Here is a 19,537-nt window from a genome sequence, read left to right on the forward strand (position 1 = left end):
GTATTTTATATGGTACTACTTCCTCACCTGGCGCTTCATCCACTACCGTTGCAGTAGTAGTAGATTTCCCAAATAAAAATTGAAGAGAAGATCTCTCCATAATGATTTATAGCAGCAGGCAGAAATAAAATCAGCACAAACAGTAAAGGTTTTCCTTACCAATTCCGCTTACCAATAGCGCTTCACTCCCGGCAACGGCGCCGTAAAATAGTCTTGATGACCCACAAGTATAGGGGGTGTATCGTAGTATCTTCGATAAGTAAGAATGTCGATCCCAACGAGGAGCAGAAGGTGTTGGCAGTAGTTTCGATGAAGGATTCACTGTAAATGCTCACAAACAAGTATTCAAGGGGTTTTGATGCAACAGATGAATAAAGTACGAGTAAGTAAAATGCGAGAGAAATAATTGCAGCAAGTGGCCCAATCCTTTTTAGCACAAAGGACAAGCCGATTTGTTTACTTATAATGACCAAACGTTCCTGAGGACACACGGGGATTTTAGTCTAGTACTTTCGCTTCATGTGGTTTAATAATCTTCATTGTTTTGATAAGTGTTGTGTGGGTGAACCTATGCTAATGCACCGCCCTTCCTAGGACTAATACATACTTGTGATTATACCCCTTGCAAGCATCCGCAACTACAAGAAAGTAATTAAGATAAATCTAACCACAGACCTTAAACTCGAGATCCTGCGATCCCTCCCGCATCGATATACTAACGGGGGCTCAGTGTTTCGTCACTCCGGCAACCCCGCAATTAGCAACCGAATACAAGATGCACTCCCCTAGGCCCATAAATGGTGAAGTGTCGTGTAGTCGACGTTCACACGACACCACTAGAAGAATGACACCACAACTTAAATATCATAACATTGAATATTACTCAACCATAATTCACTACTAGCATTTAGACTTCACCCATGTCCTCAAGAACTAAACGAACTACTCACGAGACATCATATGGAATACAATCAGAGGTGATATGATGATGAATAACAATCTGAACATAAACCTTGGTTCAATGGTTTCACTCAATAGCATCTATAACAAGTAGAGAATAATGCCGGGAGAGTTTCCCCTATCATACAATCAAGATTTAACCCGAATTGTTACAGCGGTGACGAGGTGCAGCGGTGGTGATGGCGGTGTAGATGGTGGAGATGATGATGATGATGATGGAGATGATGTCCCGCTCGATGACGATGGCGATGGCGTCGATTTCCCCTCCGGGAGGGGAATTTCCCCGGCGGATTCCTCGCCCGCCGGAGAGCTCTTTTCTCTCTCGGTCTTCTCCGCCCCGCGAGGCGGCTGTAACCCTTCGTGAGGTCCTCTCTGTGGCTTAGGTTTTCGGGACGAAGGAGTACGCGAAGAAAAGGAGGCGAAAGGGGCTGTGGGGCCCCCAGACCACAGGGTGGCGCGGCCAGGCCCTGGGCTGCGCCGCCCTAGGGTCTGGGCCCACAGTGGCTCCTCTTTGCTCCCCCTTCTGGCTCCCTCCGTCATCTGGAAAAATAGGAATTTACGCGAAATTCCCTTCCACAGTTGATCTTCCGAAATATTGCGTTCTGACGATGCTTTTTCCACAGTAATCCTGGCTCCGGTGCTTGATCCTCCAATAATGATGAAACATGCAAAATAGATGAAATAACATAAGTATTGTGTCCCAATATGAAATATATCAATGAATAACAGCAAATTATGATACAAAATAGTGATGCAAATTGGACGTATCAGGATGCTTGATACGTCTCCAACGTATCTATAATTTCTGATGTTCCATGCTTGTTTTATGACAATACCTACATGTTTTGTTCACACTTTATATCGTTTTGATGCGTTTTCCGGAACTAACCTATTGACGAGATGCCGAAGTGCCGCTTCTCGTTTTCTCGCTGTTTTTGGTTTCAGAAATCCTAGTAAGGAAATATTCTCGAATCGGACGAAATCAACGCCCGGCACCCTATTTTCACCGGAAGCTTCCGGAACACCCGAGAGGGACCGAGAGGGTGCCGTGGGGGCCCCACACACTAAGGCGGCGCGGCCTGAGGGGGGGGGGCGCCGGCCTGTTGTGTGGCCCCACCAGGGCCCCTCCGAGGCTCCCCTTTCGCCTATAAAGTCTCCCTGACCTAAAACCCCGATACGAATAAGCCACGGTACAAGAAAAGTTCCAGAGCCACCGCCATCGCGAAGCCAAGATCTGGGGGACAGGAGTCTCTGTTCCGGCACGCCGCCGGGACGGGGAAGTGCCCCCGGAAGGCTCCTCCATCGACACCACCGCCATCTTCATCACCGCTGCTGTCTCCCATGAGGAGGGAGTAGTTCTCCATCGAGGCTCGGGGCTGTACCGGTAGCTATGTGGTTCATCTCTCTCCTATGTACTTCAATACAATAATCTCATGAGCTGCCTTACATGATTGAGATTCATATGATGATGCTTGTAATCTAGATGTCATTATTCTAGTCAAGTGGGTTTTACTTATGTGATCTCCGGAGACTCCTTGTCCCACGTGTGTAATGGTGACAGTGTGTGCACCGTGTGGGTCTCTTAGGCAATATTTCACAGAATACTTATTCACTGTTATGAATAGCATAGTGAGGTGCTTATTTATATCCCTTTATGATTGCAATGAGCTTTGTATCGCTACTAGTCTATGTGCTACTCATGTGATGTTATTAAAGTAGTCTATTCCTCCTGCATGGTGTAATGGTGACAGTGTGTGCATCATGTAGTTCTTGTCGTAGATTATGATCATAATCTCTTGTAGGTTATGGAGTTGATTATCGCTATGATAGTATTGATGTGATTTATTCCCCCTTTCATAGTGTAATGGTGACAGTGTGTATGCTATATATGTTAGTACTCGGTCTATTTTGCAAAGATCTATTATGCTCTAAGGTTACTTAAACATGAATATCGAATGTTGTGGAGCTTGTTAACTCCGGCATTGAGGGTTCGTGTAATCCTACGCAACGAATGGTGTTCATTATCAAACAAGAGTATATGTAGCACAAATGAGAGAAGTTATTATTTATTATGCGATCAATGTTGAGAGTATCCACTAGTGAAAGTATGATCCCTAGGCCTTGTTTCCAATACTGCAAACACCGTGTATTTACTGTTCTATTGCATGTTTACTCGCTGCCATATTTTATTCAGATTGCTATTACCACTCATATACATCCATACTACTTGTATTTCACTATCTCTTCGCCGAACTAGTGCACCTATACATCTGACAAGTGTATTAGGTGTGTTGGGGACACATGAGACTTCTTGTATCGTGATTGCGGGGTTGCTTGAGAGGGATATCTTTGACCTCTTCCTCCCTGAGTTCGATAAACCTTGGGTGATCCACTTAAGGGAAAACTTGCTGCTGTTCTACAAACCTCTGCTCTTGGAGGCCCAACACTGTCTACAAGAATAGAAGCACCCGTAGACATCACGGCCAAGGGCCAGGCCGCGCCGCCCTGGTGTGTGGCCACCTCGTGGCCCCACTTCGTCTCCCTTTCGGTCTTTTGGAAGCTTCGTGTAAAAATAGGCCCCTGGGCGTTGATTTCGTCCAATTCCGAGAACATTTTCTTACTAGGATTTCTGAAACCAAAAACAGCAGAAAACAGCAACTGGCGCTTCGGCATCTTGTTAATAGGTTAGTGCCGGAAAATGTATAATAATGTTGTAAAGTATGTATAAAACATTCAAGTATTGTAATAAAAGTAGCATGGAACATAAGAAATTATAGATACGTTTGAGACGTATCAAGCATCCCCAAGCTTAGTTCCTACTCGTCCTCGAGTAGGTAAACGATAACACAAATAATTTCTGAAGTGACATGCTACTAACATAATCTTGATCAACATTATTGTAAAGCATATGAGATGAATGGAGTGATCTGAACGAAAGATTTCTAACAAAGATAATGACTAAACAAATAAATCATATATCAAAACTTTTCATGAATAGTACTTTCAAACAAGTATCAATAAGAGTTGCATAAGAGCTAACTCATAAGCAATAAGTTCAAAGTAGAATGAATTGAAGCAACACAAAGGATGATTAAGTTTCAGCGAATGCTTTCAACTTGTAACATGTATATCTCATAGATATTTGTCAACATAGAGTAATATAACAGGTGCAATAAGTAAACATGTAAGAATCAATGCACACAGTTAACACAAGTGTTTGCTTCTAAGATAGAAAGAAGTGGGTAGACTGACTCAACATAAAGTAAAAGATAGGCCCTTCGCAGAGGGAAGCATGGATTACTATTTTTGTGCTAGAGCTTTTGTTTTGAAAACATAGAAACAATTTTGTCAACGGTAGTAATAATTCATATCTGCTATGCATAATACTTCCTACAAGTTGCATGTCTCATGCATAGAGTACTAATAGTGCTCGCACCTTGTCCTACTTAGCTCGGAAAACACGGATTATCATCACATGACATATGCTTCAACCAAGTGTGACAAAGGAGTACCTCTATGCCGCCTGTACAAATGTCTAAGGAGAAAGCACGCATTGGATTTCTCGCTTTTGATTATTCTCAACTTAGACATCCATACCGGGACAACATAGACAACAGATAATGGACTCCTCTTTTTAATGCTTAAGCATTCAACAACGATTAATATTCTCATAAGAGATTGAGGTTGTTTGTCCAAACTGAAACTTCCACCATGATACATGGCTTTAGTTAGCGGCCCAATGTTCTTCTCTAACATATGCATACTCAAACCATTTGATCATGAAATCGCACTTACTTCAGACAAGACGAACATGCATAGCATCTCACATGATATCCAACAAAGATAAAGTTGATGGCATCCCCAGAAACATGGTTACCGCTCAACAAGCAACTTATAAGAATTAAGACACATAACTACATATTCATCACCACAATAGTTTTTAAGCTATTTTTCCCATGAGCTATATATTGTAGAGGTAAAGGAATGAAATTTTAAAGGTAGCACTCAAGTAATTTACTTTGGAATGGCAGAAAATACCACATAGTAGGTAGATATGGTGGACACAAATGGCATGGGTTTTGGCTCAAGGTGTTTGGATGCACGAGAAGCATTTCCTCTCAGTACAAGGTTTGGGCTAGCAAGGTTGTTTGAAGCAAACACAAGTATGAACAGGTACAACGAAAACTCACACAAGAACATATTGCAAGCATTATAAGGCTCTACACTGTCTTCCTTGTTGTTCAAACACTTTACCCGAAAATATCTAGACTTAGAGAGAACAATCATGCAAACCAAATTAAACAAACTCTACGGTAGTTCTTCATTAATAGATTAAACTACATGATGCAAGAGATTAAACATGATCTATGAGAGCTCAAACAATTGCCAAGTTAATCCAAACCATATGCAGCATTTTCTGATTCCAACCAAATAGCAATTTAACGAAGCAATTTCAGCCTTCGCCATGAACATTAAAGCACAATTAAGAACACAAGTGTTCCATATGAAAAAGCGGAGCGTAATATCTCCAATATAAGGATGGTGGGATCCAACTTTATTCAAAACAAAACAAAAATAAAAACAAACCGACGCTCCAAGTAAACACCATAAGATGTGATGGAATAAAAACATAGTTTCACTAGAAGTGACCTGATAATGTTGTCGATAAAGAAGGGGATGCCTTGGGCATCCCCAAGCTTAGATGCTTGAGTTTTCTTAAAATATGCAGGGATGAACCACCGGGGCATCCCCAAGCTTAGACCTTTCACTCTTCTTGATCATAGTATATCATCCTCTTCTCTTGACCCTTGAAAACTTCCTTCACACAAACTTCAAGCAAACTCATTAGAGGGTTAGTGCATAACCAAAAATTCACACATTCAGAGGTGACACAATCATTCTAAACACTTCTGGACATTGTACAAAGCTTCTGAAAGTTAATGGAACAAAGAAACTCATTCAACATAGCAAAAGCGGCAATGCGAAATAAAAGACAAAATCTGTCAAAAACAGAACAGTCCGTACAGATGAACCTGGCAGGGGCACTTAACTTGCTCAAATGGAAAAACTCAAAACTAATGAAAGTTGCGTACATATATGAGGATCATGCTCGTAATTTTTCAGATTTTTTCGATTTTTTTACAGAGACTTCTGCGAGAATTCGTGACAGACAGCAATGCTGTTTCTGCGCAGCGATCCAAATCTATCATCAACTTTAACATGGAAACTTTACTTGGCACAAAAACATGATAAGGAGAGGTTGCTACAGTAGTAAACAACTTCCAAGACTCAACAATACAGTAAATAAAATGAAACTTGGGTTATCTCCCAAGAAGTGCTTTTCTTTAACGCCTTTTAGCTAGGCGCAGAAAGTGCAAATCAAGTAACATCAAGAGAAGAAGCATCAACATCATTATTTTTCTTACAAACACAACTTGTTGCAGAGGGTACCTTAGATGCTCTATTATCTAAATTTCCTATGGTGGTGCTAGGGGTTTTATCAATTTTAGGCCTATAATAATTCTTTTGTTTAGGCACCTTAGAGGCATACATGAACTTTTGCTCTTTACCCACATAAGCTTTCTCCTTATACTTAAGAGAAGAAAAAGTTGAACCCAAGGTTCCCATAGCTTTTTCAAGTTCATCAATCCTATTGGTTTGATTATCATGGACAACACAAGTTCCTAGGACACTAATTCTTTCATCAATTCCTCCTAAGGATTTATCAAGTTCATCAGTCTTATCAAGTAACATTTCCAATTTAGTTTCAATACGTGGAAAATTTTTCTCTATGGTTTCCAATTTTTTTCATAACATCCTCAAGAGAGATTTCAATTTTAACTTCATTACCAGGTGGTATTCCAACTAGACTCTCTATGATGCAACTAGCTTCTAAAGCGGGAGTACCTAGGAAATTACCTCCCGAAAGAGTATCAAGAACATACCTATTCCAACTAGATAAGCCAACATAAAAGTTCCTAAGAAGGATAATAGTGGAGTGTTTCTTAATGCACCTATGATGAGCATTACTAATTCTGTACCAAGCATCTTTAAAACTTTCTCCACCTTGTTGCTTAAAAGAACGAACTTCAACTTCAGGATTACTCATTTTAGTAGTAGTAAAGTAAACTAGGTAAATAAAGTAAAGACAAGTAACTAATTTTTTTGTGTTTTGATATAGAACAAGTAAACAAGACAGAAAGTAAAGTAACTAATTATTTTGTGTTTTTAGTATGAAGCAAACAAGACAATAAAAAAAAATAAAGTAAAGCAAGACAAAAACAAAGTAAAGAGATTGGAAGTGGAGACTCCCCTTGCAGCGTGTCTTGATCTCCCCGGCAACGGCGCTAGAAATTTAGCTTGATACGCGTAGATGCACACGTCCGTTGAGAACCCCAAGTGGAAGGTATGATGCGTATAGAAGCAAGTTTCCCTCAGTATGAAACCAAGGTTATCGAACCAGTAGGAGCCAAGAAGCACGTGAAGGTTGTTGGTGGAGGAATGTAGTGCGGCGCAACACCAGTGAAACCGGCGCCAACGTGGAACCTGCACAACACAATCAAAGTACTTTGCCCCAACGTAACAGTGAGGTTGTCAATCTCACCGGCTTGCTGAAAACAAAGGATTAAACGTATCGAGTGGAAGATGTGTTTGTTTGGAAAGAACAGTAAAAACAGTAGAATGTATTCAGATGTAAAAGAATGGACCGGGGTCCACAGTTCACTAGAGGTGTCTCTCCAATAAGATAACTAACATGCTGGGTGAACAAATTACAGGCAGGCAATTGACAAATAAAGATTCAATACATATCAATGATGATTACTATGTGATTTAATCAGGGCATTACGACAAAGTACATAGACCGCTATCCAACATGCATCTATGCCTAAATAATCCACCTTCGAGTTATCATCCGAACCCCTTCCAGTATTAAGTTGTAAACAACAGATAATTGCATTAAGTATGGCGCGTAATGTAATCAACACAAATATCCTTAGACAAAGCATTGATGTTTTATCCCTAGTAGCAACAACACATCCACAACCTTAGAACCTACTGTCACGATCCCAGATTCAATGGAGGCATGAACCCACTATCGAGCATAATTACTCCCTCTTGGAGTTACAAGTATCAACTTGGCCAGAGCCTCTACTAGCAACGGAGAGCATGCAAGAACATAAACAACACATATATGATAGATTGATAATCAACTTAACATAATATTCTATATTCATCGGATCCCGCCAAACACAACATGTAGCATTACAAATAGATGATCTTGATCATGTTAGGCAGCTCACAAGATCTAAACAATGATAGCAAGAGCGGAGAAGACAACCATCTAGCTACTGCTATGGACCCATAGTCCAAGGATGAACTACTCACGCATCAATCCGGAGGCGGACATGATGATGTAGAGCCCTCCGGTGATGATTCCCCTCTCCGGCAGGGTGCCGGAGGCGATCTTCTTAATCCCCCGAGATGGGATTCGCGACGGCGGCGTCTCTGGAAGGTTTTCCGTATCGTGGCTCTCGGTACAGGGGGTTTCGCGACGAAGGCTTTAAGTAGGCGGGAGGGTAGGTCAGGGGGCGTCACGAGGGGCCCACACGCTAGGGCCGCGCGGCCAAGGGCCAGGCCGCGCCGCCCTGGTGTGTGGCCACCTCGTGGCCCCACTTCGTCTCCCTTTCGGTCTTTTGGAAGCTTCGTGTAAAAATAGGCCCCTGGGCGTTGATTTCGTCCAATTTCGAGAATATTTCCTTACTAGGATTTCTGAAACAAAAAACAGCTGAAAACAGCAACTGGCGCTTCAGCATCTTGTTAATAGGTTAGTGCCGGAAAATGTATAATAATGCTGTAAAGTATGTATAAAACATTCAAGTATTGTAATAAAAGTAGCATGGAACATAAGAAATTATAGATACGTTTGAGACGTATCACGCGCCCCCCATCCAGGCCGCGCCGGCCTATGGTGTGGGGGCCATGGGCCCCCCTGGCTCGCCCTTTTGGCCTCGTAAGTTCTCTGTGAAAATAGGCCCATTGCGATTATTTCCGGGGATTTTCCTGAAAGTTGAGTTTCTGCACAAAAACAAGACACCAGTGCAATTCTGCTGAAAACAGCGTTAGTCCGTGTTAGTTGTATCCAAAATACACAAATTAGAGGCAAAACAATAGCAAAAGTGTTTGGAAAAGTAGATACGTTTTGGACGTATCAACGGGCCTACACAAGAACGGAAAATTACCTTACTACCTTCTTAATACAAGCGCCTTCAAACTAATAGCTTTATTACAAGGATGGTGGTTGCACTACTACTAGTGAGCAGTGAGCCTTACTATCTCTAACTGTCTGCTCTTCTGGCTGGTGGTATGCTTCTGCTTGCAGATTGCTTCGTGTTCTTCTTGTGAGGCATGGCTCCCCTTTTATAGAAGGAGAGGGCCTTCTGTACTGCCATCGTGGCTCTTCTTGTTGCTTCTTCATGGACACATGTGGTTCTCCTGTTTATGACACTAGCAAGGTGTGGCGCGGCGGCACGCCGCGCCGATGAGACGATAGCGGTTACAATGCATGTGGCAGTGACTATGGATAAAAATTTCATGAATATATATCTGATGCACACAACTATGAGTCAAAATCTATAGTTCAGTGGTAGAAAAAGCAGTTGTTTATCCTAGGCAATACATGTAAAGTTTGAACAAATTTATCAGCTGATTCAGCCAGTCTGTCAAAAAACCAACTGCATAGATCAGTATTACATCTGTGCATTCAGCGGTAGATAAAGCAGTTAATCTATATGCACAGCTATGATTCAGCCAGTTTGTCAAAAACCAGCCACATAGATCAGTAAGCCAACATGATCCGAAGCAATCACATGTGCATTCCATTATCATTTCTGAACAATGGCCTGCTGTCCATTGCATGCATGCTTTGGAGCCAACCATCAAATAAATGATAGGTGACTGCCATCACAATAATTTAATTGTAAGACATTATTACAGAGCAGGGAGATAAACTAAGTTGTATTTTGCCTGCACATGATATATGTATGATATACACGCACGATCGCTTTTCTTATACTTTGTATCGTCAGCCCCAGCTTTCCCCACCAGTAATCTTCGTTGCCAGAATAAAGAACAATGATTGCCTTTCCCCTGACCAAGACGTAAATGACTGGGAGGACTATTGTTTCCCTCATCAGTTGCTCAACATTATCAGTGTCCTCAACCGTCAAAGAAGCCAATACTCTTTGACGCGGTAAGCTTCTCGGTTCTCATCCGATCAGTGACATCGTGGACCTGTGTGATGAAAATTGTTGTACAACTCAAAGAAAGTAAGGCTTGAATACCATCTGACAATCAACAACAAAACTCGTCAGTGGATAGTACCAAGGTATAACTAACATACCATTAATTTTCAGGCAAGAAGAGGATCTTCTCCTTCTCAATGCTATGGGAAATGCATCCAGAGAGAATTTAAATAATCCATTTGTTCCATGTGCATGTGTTGCATAAAATGTGTGCAGTACCCAGCATTATTCATGTACTCACGTGATCTTCTTTCCTAAAGTTCCCCTATGTGGAAATGGCTGACCTCTCTTGCATTAAGAGTAATTTTATTTTCATTCAGAACTATAGTATTGTTTGAGACATGGATTAGTGCATGGAGACCAATGCATTTTGTTCCTGAAAGCCAAGGAAAGTGAATATAATATTTGGCCTTGCGACCTGATTGCTCCTTGAACATGCAAATTTAATTTAAACTTCCGTAGAATGCTAAAATAAATTGAGAAAATATTGCTTATCCGCTGTGAAGTACCAACAAATCAAGGAAGCATACCATGCAAGAGAAATCAAGTTTATAATTGAAGAGGGTAGCATCATGGATTTAGTGTATATCACAATTTGGTGTGGGAATTAAAAGGTACATAGTCGATGATTTACCGTAGTGACTTACTGAAGTCAGCAAAGTATGAGTTTTACGGACTCATGCAATTGTCAACAAAGTCAAGACACTTGTTTTCTTTACCGAATTATTTTGCAAAGAAATCTCTAACACCTTAATTATCAAAATTAATATGCACCAACAAACTGCTTGAAAAAGTACTTCTAGTTTCTTGATAACACCGCGCCTTTCTTGTAAACATGGGCTGAAGGACTAAAAGTATTTTTGCTGCAAGCTAGTAGGCTGTGGCGACGTGTATTTCAATATTTTTGGTCACAATACCATGGTGGAATTCTATCAAATCATACAGCCATACAAGACATATACGCAGTGTTCATTCTGGTGAGTCACCAAGAACTACAAATAATTAACACAAATAAAGTAGAGGTTATGTTCCAACCTCATATGTAAGCTACAAAATATCCAGCTGTGGCCCGTTTTCCCCTTCCACTGACAAAGGAAAGGACGGAGTTGCTAAGCAAAATTCAAGATCTATACTATCGCATAGAGTACAATTTATATTCAGCCTAGATATGGTTTCTTCCAAAAACTTTGTCCCCTTGCGTGACAATTACAGCTCCACCTGATCGCCAAAGGCATCCTCCCATTCTCTTCCCTGTCGTCCTGAAACATATCAAGGTCTACGATGGCACCCAGATCAAATCTAAGAGCAGAATAAAACAATTCATGGTATATTTATTGCAGATGAAAAGTACAGGGTATTTAACTTTATGGACTCGTCAAGAAATAAATTCTAATAACTTGGAAGCCGATTCTAAGATCTTCTCTTTAGCTGCAGGTGTACGGTATAGGTAATTTTTGCATGCTATAATTGAAAAGACAGGTCTCAAACAAAATGGCAGGTTGCATTGAACAAATCAATCAAGTGCTCAGGATGGAAGGAGCATGCCGTCTTATAATATGGTGCCAAGTATATGTTACCGTGAAACAGACATCAGCGCTAAAGGAGCCTATCAATACAGGGATACATAAGGATCAGTGCAAATGAGAGTGAGGGAGAGGCAAATCACCACCTAGTTTTCATACAGGCTAACATCATTTTGTTGTGAACTGGCAATATTTCCACCTCATTTAGAAGAGCATAAACACAAATAGCTATTCATACAATGGCAGCATCAGATGGACCAAGTAATTGAACATTTAGGTGAACATGTGGCCAGACCTTAGCATATATGAGTAACTATCTCGCTGTCTACGTCAGGTGTAAGTAAAGAACAGAGTATCACCTTCCGCAATGTTGTTGGCCTCCGCGAATGCATCCCATCCGTGCTCAATGAAGATGTGGTTCCTCCATTTCACCAGTCGAACACTCCATGTGTCTCCAATGGTGTTGCCGAGCATGACATTCTGTGGAAAATCACTGATGACGTACAGACATAACGCCTTTGGAATCTTGAGTGTATCATAAGGGTTGTCGGTGACTGCATTTGAAACAACAGTGTAACCTGTTCCTGACCTACTCCCTTCGGATTCCTTCCGGCCTTCCTTTTATTGACTTTTGCGCTCGGTTGTGCACTGGTCGTTTCGCAATGGAGCTCTAAAACGGTGGAACGCCAGGCGAAGCTCCAATTGCGCTCTACATCTCCTCCTTCATTGTCGGTGGTGACATCAGCGGAGATCCTTTCTCGGCCTTGATCTCCTTCTGGTGTACCTGCAGGAGGACAATTTGGTGACAGAGATCGGAACAACTGTGTAGCATCACAAGATGAGAGGAGCAGACGAAGCGATGGCAGGTACATACAGGATGAATCCCAGCTTCAATCACAACAAGAATCCATTTAGTCAGATATGTCGTGAACATCTATGAAAAAATGGCAAGGGCTACAATATTTTCAGAATACTCAAGTAGCTCTACAGAGAATACTTCATTTGCAAGATCTATAATACTCACTCCGCTCCCATTTAATTGACTTTAATTGGAACCACTGCTAGTTCGTTTGTCCTGTGTTCATGCGCTGATTAAAACCGAATAGTCGGAGGAGTTAATAAAATCTATAGGCAGATGGTCAGAGAAATGGTCACCATGCTACACTTTTAAAAATTACCATTCCAACTTGTGATAGCATATCTCATTTGAAAACCCTCCAATATTTGCAGCAACGAAGGAGCTACTGAATATACCTTACCACCACCACCGTGCATAATCCCTAGCATATTGATTTCTCAAACATAATAGTTATCATGCCCAGATTGAAGACCCGAAAACATTAGACCTGACGTCAGAGTGAGTCTTGGCAGAAACGATCGACCATCCTAATTCTATAGTAGTCAAAGTGATCTCCAAAACCAGTTAGCCTGCCATGCGGGTTTTGCCAGCAGTTAGATGTAGCCAATTAGATGATGTGCTTACTTCCTTTCATTCGAGGAATGTTGCTTGGATGACTTCTTATTTTCGACGAATGTTGCTTGGGATGACTTGTTACAATAGGCACCAAGAAGAAAAACATACGCTGCTTTATACCTAGTTTTCCTCAAAAAGTCATGTATCTATTTTTCAGAGACTTAAAATAGAAATAACGAATATTTATGCACTTCCAGGCCAACAGGAAAAGTGCAGTCTCAAGCCTGTGAATTATAACTAAAGGTTACATATATCTTAACATAAGCATAAAAATTGGAATGGGCAATGGAGAAAACTAACGCATATAAAGTTAATGCTAGGCAAAGAATATTGTAAACAAATTGATGCATCATTCGCCGAATTCAAAGAACACATGTACACTTACTTTCATGTTGATAGTCGTGGATGCTGAATATCAATTGACACATCCACTTGTGCCCACGCACACTCTAGTTAGCTGCCTGCAAAGTGCAAACCTAAGAAACGTGATCTTCTCAAGGAGAACAGAGTCAAAGCACCAGGAGTCAGGGCTTATCTGCGGCAACGAACACAATCAATATTAAAATACAGAGAAAATAATATGTCATAATACGTACAGGTAACTGTCCGACCTCTTCCGCGCACCGGCCCTGGACAGCGCCGGCCACCTGCCGCAGCCGCTGCGGCATCGAAGACGTCGGCGAGCGCTTCCGGCGTTTCCCTCCGCAAGTAAACCGCCGCATCAGAGGAGATCAGGGCGGAGAAGAGACCGGGGCGGGAGGGTCGGGCACGGGAAGGGGCAGGCCGGTGGAGGTGAGGGGATAGCGTCCGTAACACGCGGGAGAGGTGGCTCCGAAGGGCAGAGGATCGGCCCTTGAGCCTCCGCCGTGGCGCGTATCCCGCCGCCGCTCAACGTGGGAGGGGCGGCTCGGCGGGGCAGCGGTTGGGCGAACCTAAGCCTCTCCCTCTGTTCCGGGAGAAACGTCATCGCCGCTGCCGCCGCCGCCGCCATCGCCGTCGCCGTCACCACAATCTTGGCGAGCTCAGACCTCTTCCCACGCTGCTCCTCACCGGCACGATACGGCACCGCGTCGGCCTCCTCCGCCGCAGAGCCTCGTTTCTGTAGCCAGCACGCCGGACTCGGCCTGCTCACGCGGGTCTCCGGTATGGTGCTGGTGGGTTCGTGACCGATGCAGCCATGGAGGAGATCTCAATGGGAGACCGGCGGCGGAGTAGAGAGGGGTTAATGGATGAGATCATGGGGAAGAACAGAGGAAAATGAATTTTGGATGGGGACGTGTTGAAGTGGATGCATCCAACAATGCCACGAATTTCTTCTGGATCGTTCGTGAATAAGAACTTGAAACCGCTTAAATAAAAAACCACCGTGCAAGTGAAGTGCCTAGCCACGGTGGCCCACCACAGTCCCAGCCTCGTCCAGCTACAGCCACACGAGGAAGCACCAGAGCATCCCGGCACAAATTTACCACTAAATGAAAGACTGTACATTTAAACTCTAGAAAGCATCAAAACTGTACACACAGAAATCCCAGCGGGAATTAAACCAACCGAAGCACAACGTGTCAGCACCACCTTAATTACCAGCCTCCCTCAAAATTGTGAAAAAAAAGATGTTTGTTACCCTTTAATATAGTAGTTATTACCTGCCACAGTATTTACACAAATTATTGATATGCTAAGAGACAAGTGCCATGCATTCATGGCAGCCTTTCTTTACTCTTCAAAAATTCACCAGAGCACATTGTATGGCTGCTATATGTGTCACCAAACCTATGCTCTTAGCTTTTGTAGACTTCACATTATTGATGTAGCCCCTTTGTAGACTATTACTATTGTGTCTTAGAACTTGTGGCCTTCTCTTTTGGTTGATTGGTTTCTTCTCGTCTTCATGCAGAATCTCTCGATTCCTTCGGGCTGTATGCATGCATGTGATGGCGTGTAACTCACACGTTCGTTGGGAACCCCAAGAGGAAGGTATGATGCGCACAGTAGCAAGTTTTCCCTCAGAAAGAAACCAAGATTTAATCGAACCAGTAGGAGCCAAGAAGCACGTTGAAGGTTGATGGTGGCGAAATGTGATGCGGCGCAACAACAGGGATTCCGGCGCCAACGTGGAATCTGCACAACAAAACCAAAGTACTTTGCCCCAACGAAATAGTGAGGTTGTCAATCTCACCGGCTTGCTGTAACAAAAGATTAAACGTATCGAGTGGAAGATGATTGTTTGAAAGAAAATAGTAAAACACAATTGCAGTAGATTGTATGCTATGTAAAGAATAGGACCGGGGTCCACAGTTCACTAGAGGTGTCTCTCCCATAAGATAAAAGCATGTTGGGTGAACAAATTACAGTCGGGCAATTGACAAATAGATAAAGGCATAACAATGCATGTACATGATATGATAAATATAGTGAGATTTAATTGGGCATTACGACAAAGTACATAGACCGCCATCCAACTGCATCTATGCCTAAAAAGTCCACATTCAAGTTATCATCCGAACCCCATTCAGTATTAAGTTGCTAAGCAACGGACAATTGCATTAAGTATGGTGCGTAATGTAATCGACAACTACATCCTTAGACATATAATCAATGTTTTATCCCTAGTGGCAACAAGCACATCACAACCTTAGAACTTTCTCATCACCGTCCTGTGTGTCAATGAAGGCATGAACCCACTATCGAGCATAAATACTCCCTCTTGGAGTTAAGAGTACAAACTTGGCCGCAGCCTCTACTAATAACGGAGAGCATGCAAGATCATAAACAACACATAAACAATAGATTGATAATCACCATAACATAGTATTCTCTATCCATCGGATCCCGACAAACACAACATATAGTATTACATATAGATGATCTTGATCATGTTAGGCAGCTCACAAGATCCAACAATGAAGCACAACAAGGAGAAGACGACCATCTAGCTACTGCTATGGACCCATAGTCCAGGGGTGAACTACTCACTCATCACTCCGGAGGCGATCATGGCGATGAAGAGTCCTCCAGGAGATGAATCCCCTCTCCGGCAGGGTGCCGGAGACGATCTCCTGAATCCCCCGAGATGGGATTCGCGGCAGCGGCGTCTCTGGAAGGTTTTCCGTATCGTGGCTCTCGGTACTGGGGTTTTCGCGACGGGGGCTTTAAGTAGGCGGAAGGGTAGGTCGGGGGGCCGACGAGGGGCCCACACCATAGGGCGGCGCGGGCCCCCTCCGGCCGCGCGGCCCTATGGTGGCGGCGCCTCGTCGCCCCACTTCGTTATCTCTTCGGTCTTCCGGAAGCTCCGTGCAAAAATAGGACCCCGGGCGGTGATTTCGTCCAATTCCGAGAATATTTCCTTACTAGGATTCCTCGAAACCAAAAACAGCGAAAACAAAGAATCGGCTCTTCGGCATCTTGTTAATAGGTTAGTTCCGTAAAATGCATAAATATGACATATAATGTGCATAAAACATGTAGGTATCATCAATAAAGTAGCATGGAACATAAGAAATTATCGATACGTTGGAGACGTATCAGCATCCCCAAGCTTAGTTCTGCTCGTCCCGAGCAGGTAAAGCGATAACAAAGATAATTTCTGAAGTGACATGCCATCATAATCTTGATCATACTATTTGTAAACATATGTAATGAATGCAGCGATTAAAACAATGGTAATGACATGAGTAAACAACTGAATCATAAAGCAAAGACTTTTCATGAATAGTACTTCAAGACAAGCATCAATAAGTCTTGCATAAGAGTTAACTCATAAAGCAATAAATCAAAGTAAAGGTGTTGAAGCAACACAAAGGAAGATTAAGTTTCAGCGGTTGCTTTCAACTTATAACATGTATATCTCATGAATATTGTCAACATAAAGTAATATAACAAGTTCAATATGCAAGTATGTAGGAATCAATGCACAGTTCACACAAGTGTTTGCTTCTTAAGGTGGAGGGAGATAGGTAAACCGACTCAACAATAAAAGTAAAAGAAAGGTCCTTCAAAGAGGAAAGCATCGATTGCTGTATTTGTGCTAGAGCTTTTATTTTGAAAACATGAAACAATTTTGTCAACGGTAGTAATAAAGCATATGAGTTATGTAAATTATATCTTACAAGTTGCAAGCCTCATGCATAGTATACTAATAGTGCCCGCACCTCGTCCTACTTAGCTTGGACTACCGGATCTTTGCATGCCATGTTTCAACCAAGTGTCACAAAGGGGTACCTCCATGCCGCCTGTACAAAGGTCTAAGGAGAATGCTCGCATTTTGGATTTCTCGCTTTTGATTATTCTCAACTTAGACATCCATACCGGGACAACATGGACAACCGATAATGGACTCCTCTTAAATGCATAAGCATGTAGCAACAATTATTATTCTCATATGAGATTGAGGATATATGTCCAAAACTGAAACTTCAACCATGATTCATGGCTTTAGTTAGCAGCCCAATGTTCTTCTCTAACAATTTTGCATGCTCCAACCACTAAGGTGATAGATCCTTCGCACAAGACGGACATGCATAGCAACTCACATGATATTCAACAATAGTTGATGGCGTTCCCCGTAAGCATGGTTATCGCACAACAAGCAACTTAATAAAATATAAAGTGCATAAGTACATATTCAATACTACGATAGTTTTTAAGGCTATTTTGTCCCATGAGCTATATATTGCAAAGGTGAATGATGGAATTTTAAAGGTAGCACTCAAGCAATTTACTTTGGAATGGCGGAGAAATACCATGTAGTAGGTAGGTATGGTGGACAGAAATGGCATAGTGGTTGGCTCAAGGATTTTGAATGCATGAGAAGTATTCCCTCTCGATACAAGGTTTAGGCTAGCAAGGTTATTTGAAGCAAACTCAAGGATGAACCGGTGCAGCAAAACTCACATAAAAGACATATTGTAAACATTATAAGACTCTACACCGTCTTCCTTGTTGTTCAAAACTCAATACTAGATATTATCTAGACCTTAGAGAGACCAAATATGCAAATCAGATTTTAGCAAGCTCTATGTATTTCTTCATTAATGGGTGCAAAGCATATGATGCAAGAGCTTAAACATGAGCACAACAATTTCCAAGTATCACATTATCCAAGACATTTTAGAATTACTACATGTTGCATTTTCCAATTCCAACCATATAACAATTTAACGAAGAAAAAACTTCGCCTTGAACATTATGAGTAAAGCCTAAGGACATATTTGTCCATATGCAACAGCGGAGCGTGTCTCTCTCCCACAAAGTGAATGCTAGAATCCATTTTATTCAAAAAAAAACAAAAACAAAAACAAACCGACGCTCCAAGCAAAGAACACAAGATGTGACTGAATAAAAATATAGTTTCGTGGGAGGAACCTGATGATGTTGTCGATGAAGAAGGGGATGCCTTGGGCATCCCCAAGCTTAGACGCTTGAGTCTTCTTTAGAATATGCAGGGGTGAACCACGGGGGCATCCCCAAGCTTAGAGCTTTCACTTCTCTTGATCATAATATATCATACTCCTCTCTTGACCCTTGAAAACTTCCTTCACACCAAACTTCAAGCAAACTCATTAGAGGGTTAGTGCACAATTAATAATTCACACATTCAGAGGTGACAAAAACATTCTTTACACTTCTGGACATTGCATAAAGCTACTGGACATTAATGGATCAAAGAAATAAATCCAACATAGCAAAAGAGGCAATGCGAAATAAAAGGCAGAATCTGTCAAAAACAGAACAGTCCGTAAAGACGAATTTAAAGATGGCACCAGACTTGCTCAAATGGAAAAACTCAAAACTAATGAAAGTTGCGTACATATCTGAGGATCACGCTCGTAAATTGGCAGATTTTTTCGAATTTTCTACAGGGGCCTGTGCGCAGATTCGTGACAGACAGCAATGCTGTTTCTGCGCAGCGATCCCAAATATAACATCAACTTTGACATAGAAACTTTACTTGGCACAAAAACATGATAAGGAGAGGTTGCTACAGTAGTAAAAAATTTCCAAGACTCAAATATAAAACAAAGTACTGTAGTAAAAACATGGGTTGTCTCCCATAAGCGCTTTTCTTTAACGCCTTTCAGCTAGGCGCAGAAAGTGCAAATCAAGTAACATCGAGAGTAGAAGCATCAACATCATTACCTTGGGAGCTGGGAGTTTTCTCAACAATGCATTGTATCTGGTCTATATAAGTAACTCCTCTCTCATTGCTCCTAGGCTTACTATTCTCATCAAACAAATTTTCAGGAATAAGCCAAGCATAGTTGTTTTCCAAAGCTTCATGC

At 42.0% G+C, this 19,537-nt stretch overlaps 1 protein-coding gene across 1 annotated transcript; it reads right to left on the reverse strand.

The window, feature by feature from the left end:
- Window positions 1–11,231: 11,231 nt before the first annotated feature.
- LOC124689628 lies at window positions 11,232–13,622 on the reverse strand. Its single transcript, XM_047223127.1, has 4 exons — window positions 12,364–13,622; window positions 12,145–12,265; window positions 11,473–11,538; window positions 11,232–11,254 (listed from the first exon to the last, which is right to left on the reverse strand). Exons 1-4 carry the CDS (start codon window positions 12,655–12,657, stop codon window positions 11,232–11,234), a joined length of 504 nt encoding a protein of 167 aa, XP_047079083.1. The 5' UTR covers window positions 12,658–13,622.
- Window positions 13,623–19,537: the final 5,915 nt, after the last annotated feature.

Source organism: Lolium rigidum, chromosome 2, assembly GCF_022539505.1.
Source record: "Lolium rigidum isolate FL_2022 chromosome 2, APGP_CSIRO_Lrig_0.1, whole genome shotgun sequence".
NCBI classification, from domain to species: Eukaryota; Viridiplantae; Streptophyta; class Magnoliopsida; order Poales; family Poaceae; genus Lolium; species Lolium rigidum.